Source organism: Xyrauchen texanus, chromosome 16 (assembly GCF_025860055.1).
Source record: "Xyrauchen texanus isolate HMW12.3.18 chromosome 16, RBS_HiC_50CHRs, whole genome shotgun sequence".
In the NCBI taxonomy this organism is placed as follows: domain Eukaryota; kingdom Metazoa; phylum Chordata; class Actinopteri; order Cypriniformes; family Catostomidae; genus Xyrauchen; species Xyrauchen texanus.
This window is the reverse complement of record NC_068291.1, coordinates 14,304,672-14,327,388: the sequence shown is the minus strand read 5'-3', so window position 1 is coordinate 14,327,388 and position 22,717 is coordinate 14,304,672. Positions and strand designations below refer to the sequence as shown.

Sequence of the window (22,717 nt, the reverse complement as noted above, 5' to 3'; positions counted from 1 at the left end):
TCGATTTGAACATTTGAATGATTGATTCAGTTGTTCTGACCATCATAGGCAGCTCACTAACAGTATGTCCATTAGCCAGATGAACCTCTAATGATTCTCTACACTTACTGTAACACAGTTATTCATATGCACACACATATATACTCACTGTTTTAGCTGCCAAATGACTATTCAGTTCAGAGTTCTGTGACTCAGTCAGGAAGTGACTCCATTACTGTGTGTGTGTGTGTGTGTGTGTGTGTGTGTGTAGAGAGAGAGAGAGAGAGAGAGAGAGAGAGGTGCCTTTGAATTGCTCATTTGATCATTACATTAACAGTGTCTTTCTCTGTCTCTCCTTCCTGTTTTGTCTCCCAATCATCCACACTATGGATGCCTGTTCTAGTTGCCATTAGCAACATCAGTTAAGCCTGTGATTTGGTGCTTTACTTGTGGAGGTAGTAAGCAATTCATGTGTGTGTGCTTGTGTGTGTTTATCCACTGTCTAGAGAGACAAATTTGACCTATATCAAGAGTAGAGAGCCAGGCTCTGTGTGTGTTTGTGTGGCAAAATTTTAAATTCAATGTTCTGTTTATGGCTGGCAAATTTTTTTTTGTGTGAACATCACAGGACTGGTGTGTATGTGGGTGTGTGTGTGTGTGTGTGTGTGTGTGTGTGTGTGTGTGTGTGTGTGTGTGTGTGTGTGTGTGTGTGTGTGTGAGCGTGTATTTATCACTTTGTGGGGAACAAATGTCCCCATAAGGATAGTAAAACCCGAAATGTTTGACCTTGTGGGGACATTTTGTTGGTCCCCATGAGGAAAACAGCTTATAAATCATACTAAATTATGTTTTTTGAAAATGTAAAAATGCAGAAAGTTTTCTGTGAGGGTTAGGTTTAGGGGATAGAATATAAAGTTTGTACAGTATAAAAACCATTATGTCTATGGAAAGTCCCCATAAAACATGGAAACACAACTGTGTGTGTGTGTGTGTGTGTGTGTGTGTGTGTGTGTGTGTGTGTGTGTGTGTGTGTGTGTGTGTGTGTGTGTGTTGGTTTTGCTTGTGTGTACAGCAAAGCAAAGGTTGTGTATGATGTATGTTTACATTGGCAGATTTGTTTTCATGTATACATAATTAAAGTCTGCTTTACTGTGTGTTTGTGTGTGTGTGTGTGTGTGTGTGTGTGTGTGTGTAATAGAGAGAGAGAGTGAGAGAGAGAGTAACAGAGAAACACACAAGGAAAAAGTGTAAGATATTTTATGTGTGTGTGTGTGTGTGTGTGTGTGTGTGTGTATGTCATGGGTAAATTTATGTCCAGCTGAGTGAGTAATAGTGAATGCACTTCCACAGAATGCCCCCCACCCCCGCACACACACACACACACACACACACACACACACACACACACCCCACACATTCATGTTGGTGCTCTTATCATTACGAGGAGTCTCCATGGACATAAAGATTTTATACTGTAAAAACTGTATATTTATCCCCTAACCCTAAACCTACCCCTAAACCTCATAGAAAACTTTTGCCATTTATACATTTAAAAAAATAACAATAACTAATAATTCACACACACAGACAGGCTGAAACATACACTGAGGCAATGTCTGGCTGCTGGCTGTGTGTCAGCCACTTGGTGAGTCAAAACAAAGAGGGTTCTGACACACACACACACACAAAGAGATGGAGAAAGAAAAGCTATAGAGAAAGACCATCCTTTGCTTTACTTTGTGTACTGTCAGATCTCTTGAGAGCTCAGCTTTATTTAATGTCAGGTTTTCTCTGTGTGTATGTGGATGAGTTTGTAAGCATTTGTCATTAAACAGAAAAAGTGTTCAGCATTTATAGCACGCTGAAGTCCCAGAATTTAAGACAATTCCCTGAACATGTTTTTGGTACTTGCTGATCTGTGTTTTACTTGTTTTTAAGTAATGGTTGAAACTTGTGTTGTCACAATAAGCATTATTAAAAGCCTTGTTAAAGCTAATTCTGAAACAGATACATACTTTCACAAATGTGCTGTGAATCATTGCCAGAGAAATTTGTTTTTCATACAATTAATAGCAGCACTGGAAAGGCAGACTGATCTCACAGTGAAATAAAAATCAGTGGGCTGACTTTTTTTTTAACTAAAATTGGTCTGTGCTTACCGAAATGTGAAACGCTGCCCACTGTGGCCAAAGAAGAAAGTGTTGTTAGGCAAATGGGCACGTTTGAGATCCGTTTTCTGGTTGAAATGTCCACGGATGGGCTCCAAATGTGTGTTGTGAATCGAGTTGTTTTCGTCTGTACAGGCTGTAATGCAGTGAAGCGGAATGCATAATTTATAAACTGTACCCCCCAACTAGGGATGTAACAGTATGAAATGTTCACGGTATGATAACCTTAACAAAAAATACTGCAGTGTTATGGTATCAAGGTGCCAATATTTATTTATGATATACTGTATTTCCTGGAAATAAAATCACACCTGAATATAACTCGCACCTGGTCAAAATCGCGTTGATCATTGAAAAAAAAACACTGATAAGTTGCATCTTTGTATTCACCTTATGTGCCTGAGAAACTAGCGTGCGGCCATCTTGAAAATGTTGTCTTTGATCTTGAAAACTGACATTTCTCTGGAAAATATTGAATCTTGTCCCGGCTGATGCACACTCTGGCATGGGGACGCTCATCAGTCGCATACGTTTGCTGCAGCTAAATTAGAACGTGATTCTTCACAACGTAGTAAATCATAATAGGTGTCAACGTTCACTGTGTGTATCTTATCATTAAGAAAATCATCGATATGCAGCTCTATTAAGAGAAAGTTAACATTCGAGTGAAGCGACACTAGGGGACTACTTTGAAGGCTTCGGTTACCTCTGAACTTGAGAAAAGTCCAATGAGAAATTGGCAGACAGAATTTATATGTCCCTCCCCCGGACATACGGGTATAAAAGGAGGGAATCATGCATCTGTCCATTCAGGTTTTGCACTGAGGAGCCGAGAGTAAGGTTCGGCCATAGCAGTGGCTTGGTTCAGCGTCGTGGCCAGGGGAACACAACGTCTTGTTCCCTCCATCAGGGAACGGAGGTTACAACAGTAACCTAGACGTTCCCTATCTGTCGCTCACTTCGACATTAACCATGTATGTGCGCTGCTGATGCAGGTGCGGGCAGGCAGTTGCATGCCAAAGCGTCAGGCTGCATCAGACTGCACATACCCTTCCCCAACGGCCCATAAAATTGGCGTAACTTTTTAGGTTCCCCGCACCCCGTAGGGGGGAACAAAGCGACACGCCAAGCATGGGAGCAGGCCGCACCAGCAATGCATTTTCTCTCTCTGTTTCTCACATAGATTTAAAGTGGCTGGGGCCATCTTAACGCTATCACACGCATCAGCTCGCTGATCGCTCAACCGCTCGGTTTAGAAGAAGAAATCTGAATGGACAGACACATGATTCCCTCCTTTTATACCCATATGTCCGAGGGAGGGACATGCAAATTCTGTCTGAAAATTTCTCATTGGCCTTTTCTCAAGTTCAGAGGTAACCGAGGCCTTCAAAGAAATCCCCTAGTTTCGCTTCACTCGAAGCAACGTCGAAGTGAGCGACAGACGGGGAACCATTCTTCCATAATTAAAATATTAGTCTCTGTTATTATTTGTTGTGGTTTTGAAGCTTGTATTGAGAATTGTCAAATTTCACTACAGACTACTAAAATGTTGGTATAGTGATAATGTATAGCCTTTATTGTACATGTTAAATCTTACCGCAATGACAAGATAAAAAAGTAGATCTCATTCCATAGAAGTGTGAGCACCCCTGCTGTAAATGATGGCGATGGAGGCTATCCTTTATTTGACTACCATACATAACATAATATAATTATAATATGACATTTCTCCTCCCCTACCCAGTGCAGTTTACATTTCATGTTCAAGCAAATTCACTGTTAAAAAGTGTTTTTGCCATAATCGAGCTGTCCGAATGTGATCTGCCAGGTCCAATTTACCTCCGCGGGTGTTGGTAAAAATAATTTACCGTGACAGAAAAAACAGCTCACAAGCATTTTCACCAGGTAAAGGGGTGTTGTAGACTCACACCATCAAGTCTTGGTAAAAAAAAAATTTGTGCTCCCACACGTAATCCATTTTCAAATACAAACAGGAAGTTAGATGACAAAATTCAAAGAGCGGAGCGTGGAAAAGGGACAGGGCTGAATAAGGTGAATGAGGTGCACTGACCGAGATTAAATTCGGCAGGCACTAGGACCCGGGAGCAGCCGCCCGAGTCCCGACTTTCATTCATCTGCTGGAAAGGCAGAAGTGCTTCTTTATAAAGATTAAATTACCTCAGGAAATACAGATCTCTATGCTTTGTGCTTTGCTATGCGTGCATTTGAATGGCTATGCAGTTCACGCCTGTGGCTTTTAAAATGAAGTGACGGTTGAGTGAAGCAGGAGGATGTTGCAAGTTAGTGATTTATTTGATCAAGTTTATATGATGCTGTGTAAATGAAGCCGATTCTCTCTTAATTTAACTGATATTTATAATGGAAACATTCATTTAATTAATTGGATTTTAAAAGGGAAAAATTGAAATAATGTGAATGCAATACTATAAATTATATATGTCAACAGTTTGATAACCATCTCTTTTTTAAACCGTGGTATATCGTGAAACTGTGACACTGTTACATCCCTACCCTCAACCCAAATCACTCACATATGCAACCAAATTTTGCAACTTAAAAATTTCTCTTTTTAGCCACTGGCTAGTAAATATTCAGAGTTGTGTAGTAACGAAGAAGAACTTTAGCAGAGAGATCTTTTCACTTCATGAGACCCTTTCCCACTGGCAGTACTAAACCTGTATAAGGTTTTTTCCCCTGGGACTAGTACTTTTTGCTTTCGCACCTAAGAAACTACAGTTCCTCAGAGCCGTTTTTGGGGGATTTTTAGCTCCTACTCTGGAGTAGGTACTGTGGGGGCATATAGGGACTGTGGGAGGTGCTGCAGCCTGTGATTGGTGATTGGAAAAACCTATGATGTAGAAAGCACTGAGAAAGAAGCTGTGGCAAAATGGCTTAAGGTCAACAAAGTCAAGTTATTGGAGTGGCCATCACAAAGCCTTGACCTCAGTCTGATTGAAAGTTTGTGTGCAGAACTGAAAAAGCATGTGAGCATATATGCCTACAAACCTGACTCAGTTACACCAGTTCTGTCTGGAGGAATGGGACAAAATTCCAGCAACTTATTGTGAGAAGCTTGTGGAAGGCTACCCAAAACATTTGACCCAAGTTAAACAATTTAAAGACAATGCTGCCAAATACTAACAAAGTGTATGTAAACCTCTTACCCACTGAGAATGTGATGAAAGAAATAAAAGCTGAAATAAATCATCCTCTCTACTATTATTCTGACATTTCAGATTCTTAAAATAGTGATCCTAACTGACCTAAGACAGGGAATATTTTCTATGATTTAATGTCACGAATTGTGTTTTTGAGTTTAAATGTATTTGACTAAGGTGTATGTAAACTTCTGACTTCAACTGTATGTGTGTGTGTGTGTGTGTGTGTGTGTGTGTGTGTGTGTGTGTGTGTGTGTGTGTGTGTGTGTGTGTATCTTCATCAAGAGACACGCTTTAAGTTTTCATTGCATCTGTACTGTTTGTACTGTGTGACTATACAGAAAATAAAGTGATTTCTAGAATACTACATCAAAGACTCAAGATGTATTTTTTAATGAGTATTTCAGTACAGTAATTTATGTTGAGTCACCATTTTAGTGCTTGTTATACATGTCAATGTAAACTCTGTCAATACTAAATCATAGAAATGATGCATGTAAACAAATACGTAACCAAATTTAGTAATGTAGTAAGTGTAATAAATGTGTAAATATATAAATATTTAAAGGGGCAGTTATGCATTATAAAATATTTCAACTTCTACAAACACTGTAAAGATTGAAGAATTTAACAAATAGGCTCCCAGTATCTATGCAGGATTGGTTTTGTAAACACTTATGCAAAGTACTGCCCCATAAACCTAGTGTGTGTGTGTGTGTGTGTGTGTGTGTGTGTGTGTGTGTGTGTGTGTGTTGTTGTTGTTGTTGTTTATTTAAAAGTCGTGAGAGCATTCAATTCATCTGTCATCTTAGTTTGAGTTTAGTGTGAGCGTGCGCATTGAGGAAGCGCTTTGTTGGAAAGTTACTGAACTTAAGATGTTACAGATGTATAAACTTCGTAACATCTGTTAATTCGACATGCAAGCATTGACACCTTTCAAATGACACCTTTCATATCTTGGCATTCCATCATTAGTCATAATGTAGCATATTTGACAAGAAAGGCAGAAATACCAAAAATGTTTTGTGTACCAGCTGTATGGTGATGAGAGACACTTAAACACCTGTTACATCTCTAGTGTTCCATCCACCTCTCTCTCCTCTCTCTCTCTCACTGTCGCTCTGCATTGGCCTTTTCCCTTTTTTAAATTTTACAGTTTTTTGGGGGGGGTACTACACTGTTACAGGAAGTAACCCCCCCCATTTTAATTATTTCTGTTTATCTCACCTTGTCCCCTCCCTCGTCCAGGTAGATGGGGATGACCTGCCGGCAGACTAGACGTAAAGCACGCCCTCCCCCAGGGAATGAGGGGGTACGTCAAGCCGGGGGTCCCCAGCCTGAGAGAATGAGGGAGGAATGTGGCAGGGCGGAGGGTGGGGCCGGGTCATGATCCTACACACCCGGTCCCGTATTAGGCTAATTATTCCTCCGTGAGGGTTAAAGGTCGATCGTGCGGGAGAGAGAGATTGTTTTAGGACATGTCCGTCATGTGTGTGTTTGTGTCTTCTTTTAAGTTTATCATTAAACTATTATTTATATTGAAAAGCCGGTTCTCGCCTCCTTCTTTCCATTGAATCCCTTTACAGTAGTTAATAATAATATTAACAAAAATAATATCTGGATAAATAGCCTTGATGTTAAATGAAACATTAATGATACAATAATAATTTTACATTAACAACTTTTAGTGTCTGAATCATATATCTGACTAATTTTCATTGTGAAATGTTTATTTTACATTATTTTATTAAACTGACATGGAGTATGCCATGTTTTCAAACTCCTCATTCCAAATCTGGAGAAATGCTGTCATCTCTTTTAAATTCTAACATAAAAGAATTACACCTCATTTTATATGGTTAGAATAGGCCTTTTAGGCCTAGAAAAGCCCTTTATATACAAAGAAATGTTGACCATTGTGAGATTTAGGTGAGTTTGTTGTAAAATTTTGGACATTTTAGTGTTATGAGTTTATTGTGTAAATCCCCCCCGTCTCAATTTGCTCTCGGTTTAGTGTAATTTTATTGCTAACAAGGTTAAACAATTAAAATAGCTCTCATTTTATTTTACCTGTTTGTTGAGCAATACAGTTGTACACTAGAATTAAGAAGTGCTTTTTGATACGTCATGGGTTAAAGAGCAGCTACTGTGGTGAAACACGAGTCAGTATGTCATAGCCCAAGGATCAACACGGCTGTTATTCCCCATGCATTTCTCTCTCTCTCTCTCTCTCTCTCTCTCTTTCTGTCATGTGGGTGTAAATTGATCTATATTTTACCTTCTTCACTGTCTCTCCTTTATCTGTGCTTTTTCAAACAGCAGTCAATCCGGCTTGTGTTTGATTGTCCCTCTGTTTGTGTATGTGTAAGAAAGTGTGTGTGCACGCTGACCTGTTTTATTAAGAATTATTCCTACATTAAATGTGACTGTGCTGAGCAGACATTTGTAATTACATAAATATACATGGACAACTCTCTCTTCCTCCTTCACACAAAATATAAACACAGTCTCAGATGTGAATATAGTCACTCATGCACCCCCCCCCCACACACACAAAACACTCTGTGTCCTTCAAAGCATGTGTAGGGATGGACTCAAGCAGCTTTAAAGGCTTAATGAAGTCTTAATGTTACACACACACACACACATAGACAGTAAAACCATGGCAACACTGTGTGCTTTGCCAAGAGAGAGCGTGTATGGCCGTGCTTCAGCAGGTGTGTGACCTAGATTGTATTCGAGAGAGTGAGACACAGAGAGAGAGAGAAATAAAAGGACAGAAGGAGAGGGGAATACAGAGCGTGCGTGCGTGCGTGCGTGCGTGCGTGCGTGCGTGTGTGTGTGCATGTGTGTGTTTGTGTATGAATGTTGTAAAAGAGGCTTGTGGATTGTGATGTGTGTGTTTTAAGAGTTATTAAACAGGTGTGAGTGTGAGTGTGTGTGTGTGTGTGTGTGTGTGTGTGTGTGTGTGTGTGTGTGTGTGTGTGTGTGTGTGTGTGTGTGAGCGTGTATTTATCAGTTTGTGGGGACCAAATGTCCCCATAAGGATAGTAAAACCCGAAATTTGTGACCTTGTGGGGACATTTTGTCGGTCCCCATGAGGAAAACAGCTTATAAATCATACTAAATTATGTTTTTTTAATGTAAAAATGCAGAAAGTTTTCTGTGAGGGTTAGGTTTAGGGGTAGGGTTAGGTTTAGGGGATAGAATATAAAGTTTGTACAGTATAAAAACCATTATGTCTATGGAAAGTCCCCATAAAACATGGAAAAACAATGTGTGTGTGTGTGTGTGTGTGTGTGTGTGTGTGTGTGTGTGTGTGTGTGTGTGTGTGTGTGTGTGTGTGTGTGTGTGTGTGGACTGAAGGTGGATCAGTCTTTTTTTGATTTTATGATTAGACAGAGATTGGACTTCATTTTATGGCTAGCTGCAGCCTGTGCCATCACACTCCAGACACCAGTACTTTCTTGGATAAACATGTGAAAATCCATTCATATTCACCTTTAATTCAGTTATGCATAATATTTTATTTGGGTTTGTTTATTTAAGGGATAGTTCACCGACAAATTAAACTTTTGTTATCATTTACTCACCTTCATGCTTCCAAATTATTTTCTTTCTTCAATGGAACAAAAATGGCAAAAAGAAGCGGCTTCCTCTAGTAAATCATCAGTCAATCATTGTTTTGAGGAATGAAGGCTATACAATGCTTGAAACTGACAAAAAACTGAAGATTTCATACACAGGTGTACACTACAGTCTTCAAAGACAAAGGACAACTGACTCTAACAAGGACAGGAAGAGATGTGGAAGGCCAGATGTACAACTAAACAAGAGGATAAGTACATCAGAGTCTCTAGTTTGAGAAATAGACGCCTCACATGTCCTCAGCTGACAGCTTCATTGAATTCTACCCGCTAAACAACAGTTTCATGTACAACAGTAAAGAGAAGACTCAGGAGATCTTATGAGAAGAAACGCAAAGAAAAAGACACTTTTGAAACAGAAAAACAAAAAAGAAAATGTTAGCGTGGACAAAGAAACACAGACATTGGACAACAGATATTTGGAAAAGAGTGTTCTGGATCTTCACTCCATTGAGCTTTTGTGGGATCAGCTAGACTGTAAGGTGCGTGAGAAGACAGTCACATCAGGAAGTGTGGGGTGAAATGTCAGCTGAGTATCTGGACAAACTGACAGCTAGAATGTCAAGGATCTGCAAAGCTGTCATTGCTGCATGTAGAGGATTTTATGATGAGAACTCGTTGAAGTAGTTTAAGAACTTCTGAAATTTGTTTTCAATTGTAATAGTAATTTTTCATGTTATTAATGTCCTGACTATACATTATGATCAGTTGAATGCCACTTTGGTGAATAAAAGTACCAATTTCTTTCCATAAGAGCAAAATCTGTACATTATTCCAAACATTTGGCCACCAGTGTACACTTAAGTTGAAGTCATTAAAAAAAATGTTTAACCACTCCACAGATTTAATATTAGCAAACTATTGTTTTGTCAAGTTGTTTAGAACATCTACTTTGTGCAATTTTTCCAACAGTTGTTAACAGACAGATTGTTTAACTTTTAATTGACTATATCACAATTCCACTGGTTCAGAAGTTTACATACACCAAGTTAACTGTGCCTTTAAGCAACTTGGAAAATTCCAGAAAATTATGTCAAGCCTTTAGACAATTAGTCAATTAGCTTGATTGGAGGTGTACCTGTGAATGTATTTTAAAGCCTACATTCAACCTCAGTGCTTCTTTGCTTAACATCATGGGAAAGAAATCAGCCAAGAGCTCAGAAAACAAATTATGGACCTCCATAAGTCTGGTTCATCCTTGAGAGCAATTTCCAAATGCCAGAAGGTACCACGTTCATCTGTACAACAATATATGCAAGTGTAAAGACCACGAGACAACGCAGCCATCATACCGCTCAGGAAGGAGACGCATTCTGTCTCCAAGAGATGAACGTAGTTTGGTATGAAAAGTGTGAATCTATCCTAGAACAACAGCAAAGAACCTTGTGAAGATGCTGGAGGAAACAGGTAGACAAGTATCTAAATCCACAGTAAAACGAGACCTATATCGACATAACCTGAAAGGCTGCTCAGCAAGGAAGAAGCCACTGCTCCAAAACCAGCATAAAAAAGCCAGACTACAGATTGCAAGTACACATGGGGACAAAGATCTTCCTTTTTGGAGAAATTTTCTCTGATCTTATGAAACAAAAATGTAACAATTTGGCCATCATTACCATAGTTATTTTTAGAGAAGAAAGGGTGAGGCTTGCAAGCTGAAGAGCACCATCCCAACCGTGAAGCATGGGGGCGGCAGCATCATGCTGTGATGGTGCTTTGCTGCAGGAGGGACTGGTGCAATTAACAAAATAGATGACATCATAAGGAAGGAAAATTATGTGGATATATTAAAGCAACATCTCAAGACATCAGACATTAAGTTAAAGCTCGGTCACAAATGGGTCTGAAATGTTGCCCTCTGTTGTTGTTCTCAATTCATATACATGTTTACACATATTCAAGATGTGTAGCACCAGGTTTGACATCAGCGACACTTAAGTGCCATTTGTTTTCATGTCTCATTAACGATCACAATTTGCCATGTTTAAATATGCAGATGTGAAAAATATGTTTAAGAGGTACAGTAGCTTTATGTTAGCTGTATTTCAGCTAACATTTCAGTCTGTTCTTCACACAAGGTCATTGTCCTTGTCATTCTTCAAAATATCTCCTGTTGTGTCTCACAGAAGAAATTATTTTGGAACTGACATGAGAGTGAATGATGTCAGAATTTTCTATTTAGGAAAATAAAAAATGTAAACAGTTCCTTAAATATAGTTGCAAAATGTAGGGTTAGGTATTGTTATGGTTAGGTTAGGGTTAGGTTAGGGCAGTGTAAAGGGCCTTAAAACACTAAAACATTTTTATAGATATTAACAGAATTGTGCATGTTGCAAATGATGTAATACAATGATAGCAAACATTAATTTTAATTTCAAGGGGAAAGCGGTTAATCTGTGGCTTTTTTTTGGCCTATTTTCATCCTGTTTTAATGTTGAAAAAATGTCAGGTGGATGTGACATTTAAGTTTTTGATTTGCACTAGATTTAAGAACATACACGTCATTGGCTTCTCTTGATGAGACAGGCTTTTTCTCAGCCAGAGGTGTGAATGATCCAAAAGTACAAGAGAGTTGCTTGTTTTTCACTGCAAAGCAAACAGGACAATATGCTCTTCATTAATAACTAAAACATTTGAAATGCTTTTGTGTAGTTTAATGCAACAGTGTAAATTGACATCACACGTTAAGTGTGTTAATTGATCACAGCAGTTCACATAAGTGAATCAACATCTCATAATAACAGACTTAAATGTTATTTAAAATGTAAAAGTGTGGATATTTTTTAATAGAGTAACATTTAAAAAAAAAAAAATTAATCATGTGCCCGGAGCATAATAAGGAGTATTCCTACCATCGTAGCAAATTCTAGCTTGAATCATAGGAGCAATTCAAGCTTCAAAAATAGCCAGACTGACCGCAATTCTAAATGCAGGAATCTCGAGACGCATTTTCCTAAGTTTCAAACTACGTGTAACCTGACAAGGTGACCTCATAATGCTGTTTTTGATACGACACAACCAAAGTGAGGAGCTCCAAAAGTGTCCGTCTGTCGCATCTACATCTGTACAGAGAAAAGCACTTATAATAAATCTATCTCTGACTGATTGACGAATTCAGTTGCAAAATGGGTTGCTGTGGACTGTAGGCCAATGATAGGCTTATGTTCAATAATATGGGAAAAAATGCCACAATGGTTTAATATAATTTAATAAACATAATTATTATATGTATAATACATATTATTTTTAATTTATTTGATTCAAATCGAATAATTTAATCAATATATATTGTATAATTTTCATTTGGGGGCCCTTTTTGCAAATATTTATATATGCACTTAATTGCCATTAATTTGATTAATTAATCTGCATATCATGTAATTAATTCGATTAGAGTTTTAATCAATTGACAGCCTTAATTTTTATCAGCTCATCATTTATATGTGCATATACCGATATTCACAGATATAAAATGACCTGTGTGTGAATTATTGTAAACTTACAAAACAAAACTGAAACAGGGGGTTTCGTGGCACTTTAATGTGTATGTGTAAATGAAATGTGTTAATTCTGCACAGATTTTGTTGTAGTTTAGTGGATATGCTGTTTTTTCAGAAGAATATATGTGTCCTGGCTGTTTGTCCTTTGTCTTCCTTGCTGACAGAACTGAGTGTCAAAACCACAGTGCAGTATTAAATGTGTGCGACCTTGTGCGGTGTGTATTACATTTTTGTGTGTAAGTATGAGAGAGCGAGAGAGAGAGAGAGAGGGAGAGAAAGCGCAACAGAGAGTATATGAGAGTGCACACAGAGGAGTGTCTAAAAATAGCTTGCATGCGTTCTGTTTGTCCCCTTACCCTCCAGCTCATGGTTTATGGAGACGCACACATACACACACACATAGTAAGAGTAGCACACAATACTTGTGATTTGATTAAAGTTCGGCTCCTCACAAGTCATCACATGCAGTATGCCCACGCACACATACATAGATACACATCCCAAAACACTGTGGCCTCATTTAGATAAGGTTTCACTTCTAAATAGCTTGCAGAGATAAAAACTGTTGTGTTGCATAATGCACATCGACAGACATGGAAAGTTTGAGTGTGTAGTAGTATTCATACAGGTCTAGTATTCATATAAATAGAAACTATGCATTGAGAATGGGACTTGATCAATGATAGATTGAATGAACAAGATCTCATGAGACTGTACAGATATACTCACTGAGCACTTTATTAGGAACACCTGTACGGCTGCTTATTCATGCGCTTATCTAATCAGCCAATCTTGTGGCAGCAGTGCAATGCATAAAATCATGCAGATACGGGTCAGGAGCTTCAGTTAATTTTCACATCAACCATCAGAATGGTTAAAAAATTGTATCTCAGTGATTTTGACCATGGCATGATAGTTGGTGCCAGACAGGCTGGTTTGAGTATTTCTGTAACTGCTGATCTCCTGGGATTTTCAGGCACAACAATGTCTAGGGTTTATTCAGAATGGTGCCAAAAACATCCAGTGAGTGGCAGTTCTGTGGATGGAAATTACTTGTTGATGAGAGGTCAACAGAAAATGGTCAGACTGGTTTGAGCTGACAGAAAGGCTACGGTAACTCAGGTAACCATTCTGCACTGTTGTTGTGAGCAAAATAGCAAAATCTCAGCATGCACAACACATCGAACATCGAGGCCGATGGGCTACAACAGCAGAAGACTATGACAGGTTCCACTTCTGTCAGCAAGGAACCGAAAGCTGGGGCTGCAGTGGGCACAGGCTAACCAAACTGGACAGTTGAAGACTGGAAAAACTTAGCCTGGTCTGATGAATCTTGATTTATGCTAAGGCACACAGATGGTAGGGTCAGAATGTGGTAAAACAAGATGAATCCATGGACCCAGCTTGCCTTCTTTCAACATTCCAGGCTGGTGGCGGTGGTGTAATGCTGTGGAGAATGTATTCTTGGTGCACTTTGGGTCCGTTAATACCAATCAATCTTTGCTTGAAAATCACAGCCTGTTTGAGTATTGTTGCTGACCATGTGCATCCCTTTATGGCCACAATTTACCCATCTTTTCATGGCTACTTCCAGCATGATAATGCACCATGTCACAAAGCAAAAGTTATCTCAAACTGGTTTCATGAACATGACAGTGAGTTCACTGTTCTTCAATGGCCTTCCCAGTCACTGGATCTGCATCCAATAGAACACCTCTAGGATGTGGTAGAATGGGAGATTCGCAGCATGAATGCATAGCTGACAAATCTGCAGAAATTGCGTTATATGAAGACATGTCAACATAGACCAGATTGTCAAAGTAATGTTTCCAACATGTTGTGGAATCCATGCCATGAAGAATTCAGGGTGTTTTAAGAGCAAAGGGAGGCCATACGACGTATTAGCATTGTGTTCCTAATAAAGTGCTTGTGAGTGTACATACATACAATGGACAATCCTGCAATGCGTAGTGCTGTGAGGTGCCTCTCAATCGTAAGGCTGCAGCCTAGTTAGGCTGGAGATCTTGGCTGCCACGTAATCAAGCACCATCTGAATTGTAAGGGCCCTTGGAAGTTAGGGTCGTTTCGCAGTCTTCATTTGCCATATTTTGGAGGATGCATCAAGCGGCCTTCAGTCACCCACAATCCCTTGCACATGTGCATTTACTAGACCATCTCATTCTAGCACTGAATGCTGAAGAGGAGCCTTGCCAAAGGCCTCAGAAGGACTGGTTAGGAAGGACGCACGCTAACTTGGCTGCAGCCTTCGAAGCACCCGTAAAATGCATTTATGTGTCTTTGAATGCGGCACATGCATTATACATATGTGTAACACTACAGCACAACTCAGACTTGCTTTAAAGTGTACTCGCACCCTGAATTTAAAGGCATGTTAATGGATTTTGCTTCAGTATACATAAAGTAATAAATAGTACTTTTAACAAATGGTGTTTAAAATGTTGTATGCACACCTGAGACTCCAGTCATTTCAGTCATTGCAATATACTTAAAATATATTGATTCTGTACATATAATCAACTTTAAATTGTTGTTTTTAATTTGGTTAAGTCATCTGCAATGCTTTGTGGGATTGTTGGACTGTAGATCATTAAAGACATTAAGTTCACAGTCTTGTTTACAGTTCACAGCAATCTTGCGTTCTGCGCTTTATATGCTCTAAATATGCTTTTCATCTGCAATGCAATATTTTTACAGTGCAATTGAAGCCTGGTGTTGCGAGCCATGACAGAATCATCCACGTCAATCATCTGTTCTGCTCTAATACTGTATCTCTGGAGCGCTTGCTCTTCAACCGGGCTATCCCTGATATCACGGTGCTGACCACAAATCTGATGCAACCCATTTGAATTCTAGTTAGAATTTTGTAGTTTAAAGTGCTACGAAGGAAGCCAAACCTCGCAAACTGCTAGACAGCCTTGACACACTAAACAGCACTGAGAAAAGGAGCAACAGTGTGGTATGCGTCAAAAAACATCACTCTTCATAAAATGTATCGTGAATTTACAGTAGTAACTGTATTTTGAAAAGTTAATAGTTTCATTTAAAATTAAGACTCATGGACAGATTATGGACAAAGGGTTCCTCCTGTGTAGAATATTTCATGTTTGGTATGAGGAAAAAACGGTATAATCAAAATAATAGGCTCATATTAATAAAAAGGCTCATTAACTTTTAAAAGGAGGGAGAGAAATCTTCCTGTATCTTTTGTTGTTGAAATAAACAACAACCATAATTTCACTTAAAATATGCCCTTATACTTGAAAACCGTTAACAAGTCTATGCATGATAAAAGAAAATGCAATACAGGTTACATTATTTACTATGTTGGGTTGCCACTTGATGTCCAATTTAAAATCTGGGTTCCAAAGCAAAACCAGTAGAAAACCTCTGGTCTAAACTGTCTCTAGAACTGTTACTGTGTTTATTTATTTTTGTACATTAGACCTGAGCCTTCTATTAGGCAGTGCAGTTACTGACTGCTTGTTTATATGACAATGTGTAGTTAAAGATACTCATGAGTTTTCATGTAATCAGCGGAATTTTATAAAATAATAAATTAATGAATTAATTATGTTATCACATTTATTGTAGATTTAGATTTTGTATTTAATATATAGATAAGATCAATTATTGGATTGCATGTATGACTCTTAAAAGGATGCTAAACACACCTTTTACACCATTTTTTATATTTTTTGTTATTTCTGCTCTGTAGAAATCTGAAATGAACCCATCATTTGGGAACAGGATGCTGAGGGCAGTAATGCAATAATAATTGCATTGCTTATTTCCAAATAATTCTTCCTCAAAAGTATCGAAAGTATCGTTAAGAGGAATCGTTATCAGAATAGTTTGAGAAACCGGAACCAGAAATGTTCTATTCCTAACGATTCTCAGCCCTAGTCATTAGTAACTAATGAGTAACTAATGAGTCATTAGTAACTAATGACTATTAGAGTCTGTATTTAAGTCCAAAACCAGTGTCATATCGGTCAGCGAAACATAAACAAAAATGAATTAACGTTTGCATTTTTGATGCACAATTACTAATTAAAAACAACCATTGTTTGCTTTCTCTTTTGCCTTTGTGGTAACTTTGTCACTGATAGATTTTGTAAACCTTTCGTAAGCTGGTGAACTGATTGGTTATGATATTTGTCTTACAGAGATTCCAGCCTCTGATTGGTCTGTCATGCGTGGGAGGCGTGTCAGTGGTGGAGTTCATCTCTGACAGACAGCTGGAGTTTTACATGGAAAAAGAGGAGCTCCAGCCGTTCGAGGTCTGTGCACAATGGATTATTACGCTAATTCCTGTCTGTGTGGGTGTTTTATTTGTGTATATGTGTAATGGTGTATGATTGATGTCTATTATATTACAGTGAGATTAAACTACAAGCCACTGCATGTAGAAGGTTTAAAGTTTAGGAAAGGAAAAAGTTTCAAATCTCCATTTCAGATCATTGTCAGATTTATGTTTCTTTGGGTTAGTAGCATTCTGGGAGCTGATCAACTTCAATGTAAAGGCTGTTATCTTCCCTTTATATATTTTCATTGATCTTTTGCAGTTTGGAAAATAGTTGTTTTGAGCAATAAATCAGATGAGAATGTGGACTGTTGGATTTGATCATTCTCTCATCCTTAAATCACCCCTATGCCATCTCAAACTTGCATGACTGTCTTTCTTCTGCAGAACACAATTATGTTTTGATGGGAGATATGATGTGAATATGCAAGTCAATGGGGTCCAACACTTTCAAGCTCCAAAAAGGACATAAAGCCAGCTTTAGGGTAATCCATATGACTCATGAGGTTTAATCAATGACACCTGAAGCGATAAGATCAGTTTTGGGTGAGAACAGACCAAAATATAACTCCTTAGACATTCTTCTCACTATAAATCTCAACATCAAGCAGTGTCTTAGGCGCAATCATGATTTCAAGCTCAATTAAACTCTTCACGCTTGACGCTCTGATACAGTGTGTGTACATGCACAAAGCTTCAAATCATGTTCATGCCATTTGTGTTCCAAAGAAGAAAGTCATGCGGGTTTCAGATGAAATAAGGGTGAGTAAATGATGAGAGAATTCAAATTTCTGGGTGAACTTTTCCTTTAAAATCAATAACGTAATGCTGGCTAAACATATGGAATGCTGCATACTGTTCTCTCTTATTTCTTTAGGCTAATAATAGAGTGGTGAATTTTATTTACCATGCATGCAACATACTTAATTAAAATCCATGCTCAATCTCTCTCTCTCTCTCTCTCTCTCTCTTGCTCAAGGTGTTGTTGTTTTTGTCATCATAAGGATGTCAACATTATGATGTAAACATAGGAATATGGATTTCTGTAACTAGAAAAACTGCAGTTGGTTGTATTGAAATGAATATGGGAGACTTATCATCTGACAAGCTGCTGAGGATATTCTGTAGGAAACACTCTGTAGAGTATTATTAGAATAGTGAACTTTATGTGCAGTAGAATAATGTTCGAGGAAATGTTAAGTACATATTCTCCTTGTTTTCTGTGAAGTATATGTAATGCATATTTTGTGTGTTATGTATAGGTTATTGGTTCCTGTAGCTCAACTGGTAGAGCATGATGCTCGCAACACCAAGGTCATGGGTTTGATTTCCAGGGAAAACGTGAAACTGATTAAATGCATATCTTTAATGCACTGCATTGTATTATGTATTAGAAAGTGGGTTCAGTTGAGTGTATTTGATAGTTGTGTAGTGTGTTGAAGGGGTTGAGGATGCTCTGTAGTGAGTATAATGTTTATTGGGTGTAGAATGTGTTTTACGAGTATGCTCAGAGTGGATTTAGTCAGATATGAGTAAGTGTTTGCAAAGGGGTGGGTAATTAGCTGTAGACACGCGCAACAGGCTCTTTACATACTCCTGCGGGCTGTTTGTTTATCATAATCATCTGGAGCAATCATGTAATTTAGTGCAGTGGAAGGCACTGTGACACACAGGGCTGAAGCGTAAAACTTTTTACATTTACTGTGAGCTGTGAAGTAATGACTGTCTGAATGTCTGTGGAGGGTTGGAACTGTAAGTCTGTGAGAAAATAAACAAGGCAGAGGGAGGGAAAGCATTAAAGACAGTGAGTGTCTGGATAAAGCACTGGCACATGACACTGGTGTGTTCTGAATGCTGCAGTCCTGTACACTCTGTGAAGAACAGCCTACAAAACATGTTCCCACTCAACTACTATAATCCCAAATTCTGTTCTACTCATTTCTGATTCCACATTCTATACTATTCTATTCTGATATACTCTGATTCCAATTTCTGTTCTACTCTTGTCTTCTATTCTGTTCAGTTCTACTCTTCTCTTACCCCACATTCTATTATTTTCTATTCTGATCTACTCTGATCCTAGATTCTTTTCTACACTTTTCTGATTCCACAATCTATTCTATTCTATACTATTATGATCTACTCTGACTCTACTTCCTATTCTACTCATGTCGTCTGTTCTGTTCCACTGTACTCTTCTCTTATCCTACATTCTATTATGTTCTATTCTATCCTATCCAATCTTATTCTATTCTTGTCTACTTTGATCCTAGATTCTTTTCTACACTTTTCTGATTCCACAATCTATTCTATTCTATACTATTATGATCTACTCTGACTCTACTTCCTATTCTACTCATGTCGTCTGTTCTGTTCCACTGTACTCTTCTCTTATCCTACATTCTATTATGTTCTATTCTATCCTATCCAATCTTATTCTATTCTTGTCTACTTTGATCCTAGATTCTGTTCTACTCTTTTCTGATTCCACATTCTATTCTATTGTTTTCTATTCAGCACTTTATTGTTCTGTATTCTGTTCTCTTTCATACTCAACTTTGCTCTTCTGTTCTACTTGCTACACTGTTTCTCTCTACTGCTCTATTACCCACAGTTCGGTGTGTTAAGCTCTGCGACGTGAGTGAATTACTGAGCAGCCTGTGAGTGAAAGAGAGAGACAGACAGAGACAGAAAGAGATAAAGGTTGTGAGAAAGTGAGTGTGAGAGAGAGAGATCTATCAGGAAAAATGGAGCATGAACTGAGGACCGTGTGTATTTATTTGTTCCTTGATGACTCAGAGATGTGTTTTTAGTTAGCACATGTAAAAGGGCCAGTGGAGGATGTTTGCAAGTGTGTGTGTGTGTGTGTGTGTGTGTGTGTGTGTGTGTGTGTGTGTGTGTGTGTGTGCATGTGTGTCTAAACTTGTTTTGCTATATTTGTAAGGTGGTCCTCGCTTATATAGTATATATCCTCTAGTGTGTGTGTGAGATTGTGTGTGTGTGTGTGTGATTGTGTGTGTTTGTATGTGACTGTGTGTCATTGTGTGTGTGTGTGTGTGTGTGTGTGTGTGTGTGTGTGTGTGTGTGTGTGTGTGTGTGTGTGTGTGTGTGTGTGTGGGTGTGTGTTTGAGAAGGGTTAAGCACTGTTGAACTGTTAAGCTGAAATGGGAACACCGCAGCTGTTGGTGTGTGTTTGTGTGTGATTGTGTGTGATTGTGTGTGTGACTGTGTGTGTGTGTGTGTTATTGTGTGTGTTTGTGTGTGCGTGTTTTTGTGATTTACGAGGACAATTTTGTAAGTTACAAATTAGTAATTACAAGGGTATTATGCTATAAATGTGATTTATGAGGACATTTCTAGTGTTCCCATAATTCAAATCGCTTATAAATCATACTAAACAATGTTTTATTGAAAAAGTAAAAATGCAGAAGGTTTTCTGTGAGGGTTAGGTTTAGGGGTTGTGTTAGGTTTAGAGGATATAATCTATAGTTTGTACAGTATAAAAGTCATTATGTCTATGGAAAGTCCTCATAATGATAGGTAGACCAACGTGTGTGTGTGTATGTGTGTGTGTGTGTTTGTGTGTGTGTGTGTGTGTGTGATTGTGTTTGTGTGTGTGATTGTGTGTGTGTGAGTGAGATTGTATGTGTGTGTGTGATTGTGAGTTTGTTTGTGTGTGTGTGTGTGTGTGTGTGTGTGTGTGTGTGTGTGTGTGTGTGTGTGTGTGTGTGTGTGTGTGTGTGTTTGAGAAGGGTTAAGCACTGTTGAACTGTTAAGCTGAAATGGGAACACTGCAGCTGTTTTTATGAAGCTCCAAACACAATTTGTGTGTGTGTGTGTGTTTGTTCTTGTGTATGACAGAGATAGACTGAAGTAAGTCAGAGAGGGAGGGAGGGAGAGGTTACTGAAGGGAGAAGCAGGAAGAGTGGTTTCCATTAGGCTGTGTGGAACACTTTCCCTTTTGAGGCTGCAATGAGAAAGACAGTCAGCAGTGAGTCAGCCACCCTTAATCTGGACACACACATACAAAAACATTCTTCACTCTATGTGTGTGTGTGAAAGACTGCTTTCCATCTCTGTTTCACATACAAATCCACTAAGAATAGTTTTCACTGTGTTTTCTCTCTCTCTCACTTTCGGCTTCTTTTTCATTTGTTCACTGTCTATTATTTCTCTCTCGTTCACTCTCTCAGTTAAATGAAGCTTTATTGGCAAGACTGTCCAACATATCTTAGCGACTCAGCCTATATATTTGTGATGATGGTAGTGGAGAAAATGCCCTAATAATAAAACAAATGTAATTGCTAATCAGATGTGCTTCGTAAACAAAGACGAAAATCTAAATATGCAATTAACTAAATTAAAGCCTAAATAAATGTCATTTTCTCAATGAAAAAAATCTTTCTTGTATCCCAACATAATATCCCGACACATCAATATTCACTCAACCAATAGTGTGAGTTTGAGGCGGGACTATCCGTTTGGACAACCAATGCAAGATGGGGAGAGTCTTTTAGAATCTCTTTGAAAACAATCACTATTTTTGAAATTACATTTGGTAATGCTAGTAGCAAAAGGTATATTTTAACGGAGTGACTATTTTCCACTAAGTGTAAATAACACCTACCATGCAGCGTGGCTATTTGCACCCCAATAGTATTGGAAACATGGAAATTTACAACAAACTGCATTGTGAATGTCACTTCAGTGCATGAGGTGTAACGCTGACGAGACTGCCTTTTCAACCCGGGTTCAATTCCGGGTTTTTTGGCAGAAACCAAAGATTTGATGCAATTAAAAATTGTGTTATTACAGTAATATGGTAACTATTTAATTTTGTGGTTACTTTTATTTTACAAAAAAATACAATGTTATACTGTATGGTTAATTTAAAGGGTGGTAGGGTTAGATTTAGGAGCAGGGGTTGGTGTACTGTGTCTTTGTCACACTAAATTAACACAATAAACATGCTGCAAGCCCCTATCCTGTTAGTATTTAATTAGGGGTGAAAATACTGTCTGTACCATTAGCGTTACCAAGTTGATTTACAGTAATGATTATTTCCAAACAGGTTTCCCTTACCTACATCTTCCATTGTTTGTATAAACAGGTAGTCATCTCATAGGTTGGACCAGAAGTTGACCAGTCAAACTTACAGAGCAATTTTTTGAAAGTACCACCGAGCCACAATGTTTCCTCTTGTGACACAACACATTACTGTTTAATGAAATGGGTTTATTGCAATTTCCACATCAAACGATTTACTACACATTACTGAATGTAAAATTTCACCCCCAAAAAAGAACATTCTGTCATCATTTACTCACCCTTATGATGTTCCAAACCCATATGACTTTTTTTCTTTCTCCGTGGAGCAAAAACGGAGATGTTAGACAGAATGTTAGTCTCAGTCACTTGGTTGAGTTCTAAATAAACATCTGTTTTTCTGCTCCATGGAAGAAAGTCATATGGGTTGGAAACGACATGAGGGAGAGTACTATAAATGATCAGTAGTAGGACTAAATTAATTTAAATTTTTGGGTAAACTATCCCTTTAAACTGTGTATGAGTACATTAAAATAGGGATGCTTTTAAGACCAGTTTGAAAACATGAGAAACATTTTGGTGTTCATTTTATCAATCTTTACCTGATATATTATATGTGGCTTCTCTCTCTCTCTCTCTAGCTGTGTTTGTGGGAGAGCAAAAGCGACCCAGAACAATCAAGCAATACATAGGCTGGATTGCCCAAAACAATATGCATAAAACAACACCATTCAGTAATGAATAACGAATCATATGTGTTATCTGGGTTACTTTTAAAGGCAAGCTACACTCTGGTAAATGGTCCTGAATTGACATTTTTAATTACTGAAAATGCTATTATGGTTATATCAAGATTTCAAATACAAATAGAATG

The 22,717-nt window shown here is 38.3% G+C and overlaps 1 protein-coding gene across 3 annotated transcripts in view; it reads left to right on the top strand.

Moving 5' to 3' along the window:
- LOC127656810 (probable JmjC domain-containing histone demethylation protein 2C) overlaps positions 1 to 22,717 on the top strand; it is a 93,639-nt gene that overhangs the window by 34,964 nt on the left and 35,958 nt on the right. For all 3 annotated transcript variants that reach the window (XM_052145285.1, XM_052145283.1, XM_052145286.1), the window contains exon 3: positions 16,661 to 16,774. In XM_052145285.1, coding sequence (XP_052001245.1) covers positions 16,661 to 16,774 — 114 coding nt within the window. The remainder of the gene's footprint in view (positions 1 to 16,660; positions 16,775 to 22,717) is intronic.